Source organism: Castanea sativa, chromosome 11, assembly GCF_040712315.1.
Source record: "Castanea sativa cultivar Marrone di Chiusa Pesio chromosome 11, ASM4071231v1".
NCBI lineage: Eukaryota > Viridiplantae > Streptophyta > Magnoliopsida > Fagales > Fagaceae > Castanea > Castanea sativa.
In genome coordinates this window covers 36,598,099-36,610,322 of record NC_134023.1, presented here as the reverse complement: position 1 = coordinate 36,610,322, position 12,224 = coordinate 36,598,099, and the positions used below count along the sequence as shown (strand labels likewise).

At 33.4% G+C, this 12,224-nt stretch overlaps 1 protein-coding gene across 1 annotated transcript; it reads left to right on the top strand.

Moving 5' to 3' along the window:
* The first annotated feature begins 7,463 nt into the window (after positions 1–7,463).
* On the top strand, positions 7,464–11,630 carry LOC142618026 (S-adenosyl-L-methionine:benzoic acid/salicylic acid carboxyl methyltransferase 2-like). Its single transcript, XM_075791001.1, has 4 exons — positions 7,464–7,597; positions 7,931–8,338; positions 10,672–10,926; positions 11,048–11,630. The coding sequence occupies exons 1-4, from the start codon at positions 7,472–7,474 to the stop codon at positions 11,408–11,410; spliced, it is 1,152 nt and encodes a 383-aa protein (XP_075647116.1). The 5' UTR covers positions 7,464–7,471; the 3' UTR covers positions 11,411–11,630.
* The last annotated feature ends 594 nt before the right edge of the window (positions 11,631–12,224 follow it).

Sequence of the window (12,224 nt, the reverse complement as noted above, 5' to 3'; positions counted from 1 at the left end):
ATATGTCCCAGTCTGAGTGAAAGGTCAAAAAAGCCTATCATCCACCCGTAGTTGTGGCAACGAGATGGACTTGATGATTTCTGCCTCTTTAGGAATGAAAATGCCATCAATGACTAAATGGTTCCAGAGGTTTTTCGCTTCATCCACCAATATCTCAACCCTTGCATCTGCCATTGAATCAATGATAGGAGAAGTTACCTTGGTTGGGTGTTTCTATGGCAGTCATGTGCTCTTGCATGGGCGAGATGTTCTGCTTAGAGGATGTAGGTGATAAATAATAATTGATTGGCATGAATATTGGTATGCAAATCAAGAACATATAAAACATGTAATCCAACAGTGGAATTTTTAAAAAATGAATTCAATAACAAGTTATTGAATGGTGTAACATTACTTAGAGTTACACAAGGTGTAACTTGAACCCAATTTTTTATATATACATTGAAAAACTTAGTTGAAATAAACTTGAATATAATCATTTTAATATTATTTTAGTCTTTTTTAACAAAAAAAGGCCCAACAACAAAGGTAGAAATTTGTTGATCTTAAAACTCATAAAAGCCCATTTAAATAATAACAAATTTGAAAGAGATGTAATTCATAGGATTGATAATTAAACTATAATGCAATGATTTCAAAATGTGAAACCCTGGAACTATAAAACTTATTGTATTATTATTATTATTTTTTTTTTTTGTGATGCTGATATATTCTTCTTCCTTTTTGAGAAGAAAGATATTGCATTCATTAACTTTGGAAGCCAAATCAACCTGAACAATAAGAAGAATGTTTTGTGGTACATCTTCCATCTAGAAAATTAAATTGGGCAAAATAATTGCCCTTCAAGCAATAAAATGAGCTACAAAATTCCTTTGACAACCAACATGGAAGAAGCTAATACAAGAGAAAAGTGGAGATAGAAGTTTTACATCTTGAATTAAATACCCATTTAAAGCTAGAGCTGGTTAATTGTTCATAAGTCCGAGATGTCAATATATTCAAGTTCTTTTTTTATTTAGATTTTGTATAATTTATATTTCTTACTAGTCCCTAAAAAAGAATTTAGGGTTAAAAGTGTTCAAATTATTATTTTAGAGGGTCATATATAGGGCTGAACATGGGCGTAGCCCCAAAGCCTCCCAATATCTAACATGTTATGATATTACTATCACCCTACAGTATGGGTAAGGACTAAATAATGCAACAACAATAATGGAGTATTTTCCATTAGGCCCAGGGGGCTTGGGCCCCTTTGGGTCCCCTCCCAGGTTTGTCCTCATACTATGTATATGCATTTTGTAATGAAATCGTGGAAAATGAACTTTTTTATTTTTTATTTTTTAATATGAATATGTAATACCCGGAATTAAAATTAAAAGAAATGGTATTTAAGTAAATCTCTTTTTATGGGGTCAATTTTATAATTAATATTTTTAAGGAGCACTTTTAGAAAATAAAGTTAAAACTCTAACTATGTATATATTAATTTGAGTCAAGCATAATGATAGAGAGAAGACTATCTAAAAAACTCAAATAGAGAAAGTTTGACTACATACTTGAGGAAAGAACCTAAGAATTCCTTTTTTGTCAAATCTAAATTTTATTTAGAATTAAAGTATTTTTTTTATGAGTATTTTGACCGGCAATGAAACTATTTAAATATTTAAGAGTTTTAATGATTCAAACAAAGAAAAAATTAGTTTATATTACGATAAATTGGACGCTGGGTACCCACATATTTTTTTGTGCTCGGTATTTTAATCTTTTTTTATACACTTTGTTATGATAAGCGTAGATCGAAGCTGCAAATTTTAGGTGTAATGGGTCAGGGGTCAGGTTCTGCAGGAAAAACAAAAAGTCCTGGAAGTATAGGTTTAAGGTTTGACAAGTTTTAATAAAATAAAATAAATAAATAATGGTTCTATTTCCTCTAGACTGCCTAACTTGTACTGAGTTATCATCTTCTCAGAAGATGATAATGGTGGCAAGCGGCAGAGAAAAAAAAAAAAAAAGGTTTTAAAAATCAGACCGAACCGGCTAATTCAATCGAAAACCGGCCATTAATCTGGTCCGGTTATGATAAATAACCGAAAAAGAGCTAAAAACCAGAAATAATCGAAAACTGGCCAGTAAAACCGGAAATTGGTATGATTAAACCGATTTTGGAATGTTTGATGATAGATCCAAACACTGTCATTTTGAACAACAAAAAGAGGCAAAAAAAAAGAAAAGAAATATAGTTAAAAAGAATTTAGAACCGTGATATGTGTTTTACAAAGAGAGTGTGATCCTTCACTATCTCTTGAGGTGAATATCCTTTAGCTTCTTCAACTTCTTTAGCTCAGTGATTTTTTATCTTGAGTTTTGCTGCAAAGAGAAAGACTAAGAGTGGCTATGGAGCATAGAAGAAGCAATTTTGGCTTTGGAGACTTCAGAGATAGGATCGGACTTAAGAATAAAAGGAGAAAATTGAGGGGTAAATTAGTGGGGTTACGTGAGGTAGGTTTGATATTTAATGGAGTGTATTTTGTAGAGAGGGAAAATTCCCGACCTATCACAAGCTGACACATCATACTACCAAGTCCATAAAATACAACCAATTACAAGGCACCACGTACTGTTGCTAGGTTTTGCCATCACTATTCGGATTCCAATAGAAATTTGCCAAGTGTCATTGAAATAAAGGCATGAAACTGCATCAGCACGTGTAAGCGATGACACAAGCAGCCATACACGTGTAAGCGATGACACAAGCAATCCAGCACATGTAAGCGATGACATAAGCGGACCAATCAAGCTGTGACAAGTGTCACCAATCAAACTCCGCCACGTGTCACTCACCTACCCCTAAACTCCTATAAATAGAAGCCTTCCCAAGACATTTAGGAGGACACACACACACACAGAGACACAGGACGGAGACAGAAGGAAGAAGATATCTTGAGTTCAGAAATCCAGAAGCTCTGCCGGAATCAAACCCCGAAGCCTCCAAGAACTTCAAGAACTTCAACCTCGAATACAGACAACATTCGAAGCAAAATCATCCAAACTACTCGTCCAGATCTCAAAGTTCACTGGAATCAAGCTCAAAAGCCTCCTGAAACCTCAACAAACCATAAATCAACGAAGCTCTACGGAATCAAGCCTCTAAAGCACCGAAGAATTTCCACCACAAACCTTCAAACACGAAGAACACACGAAGAACACGAAGAACAAAGAATTTCTAACAAGCTCATAGCCAGAGATTCATTGTAATTCCATTTCAAAGATCTTCGATCCATTCCTCAGCCAAATTGAAGAATATCTTATGTTCAAATCAAAATCACATTACCACAATTCCAATCAATAAATCTTTCAAGGAGATCGAATCAGAGGATCACTCTTTTGTAATTACAGAGAATTGTACCATACATTTATCAATACAAATTCGTATTTGTGAAACTATTTTACTTGTTTGATTTATTTCGAACTAAGAAAATTAGTCGTCTACATATTTATTAATTAATACTTTCTTTGTACTTCCTAGACCTAGATACCCACGTTACTTTACAGCTCATCTGGTGGGGTTGTTAAGTTGTTTGCATGCTAATCCTAGATAACCACAACACTACGACACCGGATTTAAACAAAAAAAAAAAAAAAGAGAAAAAAAAGAGTAAGACTAATTACCTAAGTACCAAAAATATATATATAATAATAAACCTACCTTACTACAACTTTGTTATTATCTATTGTTAATTTAATACTTTTTTTATTAGAGTTAATTTGATATTTAATAGATATAACTTGTGAAAACTGTTATGGAAGTTCACACCTTCATAGTCCAAATGTACAATATGAAAGTTCACACCTTCACATTAAGAATTCACATTTTACCTCATAACATGAAATAATGTGAAAACTGTTATATCATATATGTGAAACAGTCAAAACCCTTTCTTCAATCCCTTCTCTCCAAGCTTTAGGCAGATAAATCAAATGGCAAAACTTAGATACAGTAACTTATATACAGTTCCTTACAGTGGCAGCTTCAGGAATTTTTTTCAGGCTGTTCCTCAAGAAGCATAAATTACACAATCTAATAAAAAGAAAATTTTATATATTGACAACAACAAAAACAACAACAAAAACAACAACAATAATAAAAAAAAAACATGCAAATACATAAAATTTTACAACATATAGCTTGTAGAGTTCAATTGTGGTTGTTGTTAGTGTTGTTGAACAGGGATGGACGGCGATGGCTGGGGAGAGTAAGTGAGTTTCTTATTTTCTTTTAGCCTTTAGGTTTGATTTAGTTTTAGTTTAAATTGTTTAATGACTTGTGAATCTGCAAGGCACTGAGGCAGTGAGGATTTTTTCTTAATATTTGTTGAATTAAAACGTAATTATGTTGGTGTTGGAGTAATAATAGTCTTAGTCTGAGATGAGATTGATCTTGTACTAGGCTTTTCTATATGCATTTGGTTTGGGCCTTGTTAGTGGTTGTATTTATTTTTTATTTTTCCAGATTTTCGTTCTAGTTTTTTTTTTTTTTTTTTTTTTTGGGTTTTTTCTATGGTTTTATAAGTTGGCACAGTGAAAGAACCAGAAAAGGGACTGGTTACAAGTTTTTTGATCGAACTGAAATTCAACCGATGGTCGAACCAGTGACGTTAAAAATAATATAATCAATAAAATTTTAAATTATATAAATAAAAATATAATAAGTTTATTACTAATAATATGATAGCAAAATGTAAAAACATAATTGTAAGGACTAGATTTGACTCCTGAGCCCAAATGACTAAAGGACCCAAGCCTAAATAGACCAACACAATGAATTTGTTAGAGAGTGGGCTCCAAAACTAGGCTTTAATGAGTGAGATAGCGTTTACCATTGGCCAAGAAGAACAAAGAGATAAGGAAAAATAGAAGGCAATCACAGTATTGAGAAAGATAATTCTCCTCGGAGGTTTTTTTAGGATATATCATTATGGGGTTTTTATACGGTTTTAGTTCTTGGTGCTACAGTGTTTTCCTCTGCTATTTTTCCGATCTCTTCTCTTTGGGAGACCTTCTATCTTATATAGACCCTTTTAGATGATCCTAGCCTTCCATTCGTTAATTACGCAAGCCACCACTCAAGTGCTAGTCCCATCTAGCACCTTCCCTAAACCCCTGTGAAATACGACAACCAAGACAATACTGTTTAAGGGTCTTCTCCACATAAATGTGGCCAAGAGGTTTGGTGGGCTGCATTAAATGGGGTGGCAGCTACCAACTCTTCAATCACATCAACGCCAACCCCTTTCCCATAGCTCTTTATATACCGTAAGGCCTCTTCTAATGACGTATTGATGATGTGATCATAGAATCCGAGGACGTAGACTCCTCGACACAGCAACTGCCCTTCTCGGCCACGTTATGACACATGATGTAGACTAGGCTTGGAGAAGTCCGTTGGTAGCAAGAGCTTGGAGGGCTCAAGTACATGGGGTAGACTAGGCTTAAAGTTATTCATGTACTCCAACTTTATTCTCTAGTGGATCGATTTCGACTTGGAGGGTAATGGAGAGGTTTTGTGTCGATTTCTTCGGTTTCCTCTTTGATAACATGTCTCGGTGTTATCTTATGTTTGCATCTCTCTTCCATACTCTTTAAGCTTTCTTTTCATTTTTGATGATGGATAAATATGACTTAGGGTAGCTTTATTGCACTTATTTACTCTAGTTCCGTACTTAGCTTCAGTTAAAGTAAAAGCAATCTAGCCGTAACTTTTAATTGGGGATCTGAACAAGCTCTTGGGTTTTAGCACAAATCCAAGCGCTTTCACTTATTGAGTTGTCAACTCACCCCCTTCCCCTATTTCCCTTTCAGACTCCAATCAGGAAGAGCGGCATATGTTTGGGCTTCCGCTGGAATGTGCGTGTGGGTGAAGTTTAAGAAATTGATGGAATAAGATTTGAACTTTTATATTTAAAATTATCACTTGTATAGACTTTTAGTCTTAAAAGATTTAGTGTATTTTTCTTTTGATAATGGAAGATTATTCTTTGGAGATCCTTTGAGAATTGCATTATTGAAGATGTTTTTGAATTTAAATGTTCTTTGAGGATAATTATTTTGTTATTAAGAAGGACTTTTACACTTATAGGGTGTAAACTTTATAAGTGTGTGGTTGTTGTCACGTGCCTAGCTCTTACTTGGATTTGAGGCGTGACAAAATATATTTGAAGCCATGGAAGCATCGCTAACTTCCTAGAAAATAATTTAGAGTTAAGAGTGTTCAAATTTTTATACTAAAGGGTAAAAAAGAAATTATATATATATATATATATATATATATATATATATATATATATATGTATATTGCTAGTTCTCGTGGGTCCATTTGAACCCCTGGGCTGAACATGGTGCAGCCCCAAAGCCTTCCAATATCTAACATGTTATGATACTACTATGACCCTACAGTTTGGACTATTTTCCATTAGGCCAAGGAGGGTTGGCAGGAACGGAACCAGGATTTGAATCTTGGGGGGACCAAAGCATGAACCAAAAAAATTTCATGTGCCATGGTTTATTAAAAAAAATCATGGTACAAAAAATTGCACTTTATTATCTAAATATTTAAGTCAAGAAGGATATAATATGAACCAAAAAAGTTAAAAGTTACAACATGATATTCTAACCTTTTTTGAAGAAGAAGAAAAAAAGAAGAGGACTTTAGATCTCCAGATTTTGGGTAGTTAGAATCAATATGTTGATTTTATCATATTGACCAACTCACCAATATGATAATCTCATACTTTTGGATGCAACTGAAAATCACACTAATGAAGTTTTTCAAAACTTTGTTTGAGGATTTTAAAAAATTGGGATATTAATATTAAGAGGTGGCAATGCTACGCCATCAATATTGGTTTTGAGGATTTTAAAAAATTTGGATATTAATATTAAGAGGTGGCAATGCTACGTCATCAATATTGGCTTCTAAAATATTTTTGACATTTTATCTTTTGAAAAAAATAGAGATATTGTAATTCACTTTTAATTTCTATAGTTTATAAATCAATTAAAAAAGTCATATAAATTGTTGTAACCTCCGCAAGAGAATTTTTTTTTTTTTTCTGTGAGATTTTTTTTGTTATGAATTATTGAATTATGATATTGGTGAATTGGAGATTTTTTTTGTTATAAATTGGAGAATTTTTATTCATCCTATATACCATCTAAATTTTTCAAAAAAATTGGGGTTGGAGGGGGGCCATGGCCACCCAACCCCTTAGTGGGTCCGTCTTTGACACTGGGCCCTTTGGGTCACCTCCTGGGTTCGTCCAGATACTATGTACATAGATTTTGTAATGAAATCGTGCAAAATGAACTTTATTTTCTATTTTTTAATATAAATATATTTCAATCCATGCAGTAGAAGCATCACTAACTCCTATAAATACAGGTTGAGTAGAGCAATTACTACACCAGGGAAGACATGGATAGCTACACCCATAATTCAATCCTTGAAAACGGACATGGCCATGTCTTGCAGGTGGAGAAGGTTCTTCACATGACATCGGGAGTAGGAGAAAATAGCTATTCCCATAACTCAGCGCTTCAAGTAATTCTCTCACTCACTTAATTTTCTCTTTTTATGGAATCAACTATTAGAGTGAGTTTCCTATGTAGCCATACATGTTAAAGCTAGCCATGATGATCATTATTTATAGTGTACATACCATTAAGAAGAATGCTAGTATCACCACAAAATCCATAACTTTTGTCACAATTAGCTAAATAAGTTGTAAGTTTTCTAGCATTATTTGTACCATTAAATGTTTTTCAACACACACAACAGAAACTTGTTTTCAAAGCTGAAAAAAATGTTCACATTTATGATTTTCTGTTTATGTAGTAGTTAAAAAAATGATTTTCCATCTTGCGTTTCTCTCAGAAAACAGTGATTTCCAAGGTGAGACCAGTGTTGGAGGGCACTGTCAAAGCTTTATATATCAAGGAAAACTTTCCTCGTTATTTTTCCGTAGCAGACTTGGGTTGCTCTTCAGGACCCAACACACTTATAGTTACCTACGAAATGATTGATGCCATAGTCGAACTGTGCCGAGAAACTGGACACTCTCCCCCTGAGCTCACAGTGTTTCTAAATGACCTTCCGAGTAATGATTTCAACACTGATTTCAAATTACTGCCAGACTTTTATGCTATGTTGAAGAAGGAGAAAGGCAACGATGTAGGGCCATGTTTCATAGCGGGAATGCCAGGGTCCTTCTATGGCAGGCTCTTTCCTAGCAAAAGCCTGGATTTTGTTCATTCTTCTTATAGTGTGCATTGGCTCTCTAAGGTGAGCATCTTCACACTCAAAAATATCATTGCATTGCAATTGCCCAATGACCTTTAGGTTCAATGGAGATATCCAAAAGATCGAATTCCCTTCCCCACTTGAAATATATCAAAAACTAAAAACATTGCATTGATTAATTACTAATTTAACTCAATTATATGATCCACAATATTATCAACTTAACCACAAATCAACGGCCATATCAAGAAGTAAGATTATAAAAGCGACAAGAGCATATATACAATACGGCGACAAAGTGGAAAACTGATAGAACTTTGTAAAGGAAAAACCACTACAAAGGTAACATACCCCAAGTAAGGTAATCCACCATAAAAGGAGTTTACAATTTTCAATAAAATTTCATGCAATTGCTTTATTGCCTCTTGAGTACTTTTCTACTTCATGAACTTCTGATGTGTTGATGTTTGAAAGTCTCTCTGTTCATTATTGGAACGTTTGTGATGTTGGTTTTGTATCTCAAACACATGAAAAGCATCTGCGTGCACATGTTTTGTCAAGATCAACGCTTTCCACTTTTTTGTCAAGCATACTTTGAATCTTCTCTTCTCACTGTCATGTCAAGATCAACACTTCCCAAATCATCAAAGCCTCTCAAGGCAGCCTTAGGGTCTGTTTTGTTTGAGTAAAAAAGTTATGTAGTTTATACAAAAAATTTATTTGTGAAACCCACCATTAAAAAATTTATTTGGCTTTGTATTTGTATTCAATTTTTATTTTTAGTAAAACAAAAAAAGGATTTGAATACAAAAAATGAATATAACTTTTTGGTGTTTCCATTTTCTTGAAAATGAATACAGTGACATTTTTGTAAAAAATTAAATTTGTGGGTCCCACTATCACTGACCTCTCTCTCTCTCTCTTTGTTGGTGGTTGTCATAAAAAAAATGAAGGGGAAGACAAAGTAGAAAATGATACCAAATAAAAAAATAGATGGAAACAAAAAATGAGTACAAGATTGTATAGAAAATGAGTACTGAAAATAAAAACAGAAAATGAATACAACCTCAATGCAAACCAAACAAGCCCTTAGTGATCCACTTATTCACAAATTGCCATGCTTGAGAAACATTTATGGGATTACGTGTTTGTCTGGCAAATTTTTTTTTTTTGAACTTTTTGAAAATGATTGGTTAGAAAACGATGTACCTTAAAAAAAATGTGGCTTAAAAAAGCCGTGCTTCAAAAAGATAAGGTTCAAAATAGGCTCCACATCCTTGAGCACCTAACAATAACAATATTTAGTCGCATTGGATTTGCTTGTACAACGTCCTCTACATTACCTACTAAGTATACATCTAGCAGGTAATTCATTCAATATAGTACTCTAGTTGTAGGTTTCAGTTAGTTCAACTAGTAAAGTTTATTGTTGTCAAACAAAAGATTTAGGGTTTAACTCTTGCTTACACCAAAACGCGATTAATGTCTTAACCTAATGATAAATAACAATTAGCATGCAACAAACATCATAGGTTGAAATACTATCATGCAAAAGGGTTTTAGCAAATGGTGGCACATTAAGGATTGTGATATTCCCCCCTTGATTGTATTAGGGATGTTATAAACAAATGAAAAATAAAACATAATTACTATTTTATATTATGTACTCTTTTTTTTTACAAACGAGAATATCTAAACCTTTTCAAGTATATAGGGAGGAATTTCATGGGGGTGGCCTCAAGGTGTTAGCAAGAGGTTTCAAACTTAAGATCTCATGGATATCATGAAGCCTTAAGAACCACTAAGCTAACCCCTTGGGGTTATATTATGTACTTTTTTTTTTAATACAAGATAGAAATTCTACTCTAGCCTAATTTAAGTGTATATGTATGTGAAGCTCCTTTCTGGAGACTTGAACCCCGGTCCTTGCCCTCCACATCCCACAAGCACTTATACTTATTGAGCGATCATTACACTAAGGGTGCACAGTGGTTAATTATGTACTTGTTAAGGAGAAAAGAAAAGGTAATTTTTCTTTGATTAATGGATAATTCCACCAAAAATCAAATTGCATTCTATTGTTCATCTCATCCACAAAAAAATAAATAAATCGTTCCTTCATTTTCCCTTCCACTTTACGTGAAATGGAGAGGATTTTGATCTGATTTGCGATGCTCATACGAACTGCTAAGTAATTTTTACTATTTGTAGAATATGAGAATATATTGTCACACTTAAACAAATAATTATCAATTTTATAATGCACACAAAGTGTACAGGTGAGAAAATTCATACCCAAATTTTCATAATTCATTTTGGTAATGTCATTTTTCTCTCTTTTCTTTAAATTTTTTATTTTATTTTATAATTATTAGGTACCTCAAGGGATTAACAATAATAAGGGGAACATATACATGGGGAAGACAAGCCCTCACAATGTATTCGAGGCATACTTGGAGCAATTTCAGAGTGATTTCTCACTTTTACTTCGCTCTCGTGCTGATGAAATAAAACTTGGAGGGCAAATGATTCTAACCTTTATTGGTAGGAGTATCAAAGATCCCACTAGTAGAGATTGTTGCCTCGTTTGGGAGCTGCTAGCAAAGTGTCTCCTTGACATGGCTACTGAAGTTAGTTCTTTAACCTTATGATAATTAAAATTTAAAATTAATTCTTCTAATTAAGGGATAATTTTTTGTTTTGTTATCTCACTTAAAAAGTAAAATAATGGCCACAATTTTATGTGTATAGGGGCTAATTGAAGAGGCTGATATTGATACGTTCAATTTGCCTTACTACAATCCTTTCATTGAAGAAGTAAAAACCATTGTTGAAAAAGAGGGATCCTTTGTTATTGATCGGCTGGAAACATTTGAAGTCAATTTGGATGCCAATGACAACGATGAAAACAAAAATTACGTGTTCGACAAGTTTACATGTGGACAAAATGTGTCACATTGCATTAGAGCAATTTCAGAATCCTTGCTTGCTGATCACTTTGGAGAGGCAATCATAGATGATTTATTTGAGAGGTATGCAGAGCGTATTGGTGAGCATCTTTCCATGGAGAAGACAAACAATTTCAACATCGTAATTTCAATGGCAAGGAAATGAATAAATCCATGAAACAATGTATCTTGAATAAATAAGATGCAAATTGGGACGCATCATCTTGTTGGACTAGTTACCAGATGTTATGCTTTTGCCTAGTCTGGCTTTGTTTTTAATAAACTGTTTCTTGTATGCTTGTAGCTATGCCATGAGTCTATGACTTTGTAGTCAGTACCATATATTTTATGTGTGTATGGCTGTGTACTGTGTAGTCAGTACCATATATTTTATGTGTGTATGATTTTGCCTAGTTTACCTTGTGATCATTGTAAGTTGTTTCAATGTTAAATTAGTGTTCTTAATGCTTATTTCCTTGCAATGACTCTAAAAAAAAAAGAGGTCAACTGTCTTGAGAAGAAAGGGAAAGGCAATGTTTGTTGAGTTTCCACTGATTATAAGTAATGGGGAGTCACAAGAACTATGGGACAATTAACCAATATTCCTTTTATAAAAATTTAAAAAAAAAAAAAAAAAAAAAAAAAAAAACCTTCTTATTACATAAGATTTCTACTTAAAAGTAGAAAGAGACAAGACATGAAGAACTAAAGATTTTGGAAATAAGCTACAATATTGTCACTTTCATACATAAAAGTAAACGAGAGATGAGAGAAGAGGAAGGGTATGAGGTATTAGAGAGATGAGATAAGGAGATAGAAGGTTACGGAAAGAATAAGTAAAAGATATTCTTATCCTTTCATTTTAATAGTTGTAGTGAGAACAAAATCCTAGATAATTTCATGGAACAAAAGATACTATGGCCCTTGTCAGAATTGAGAATAAATTCATTGTATATTGATGTGTATAAAAATTTAGGTAA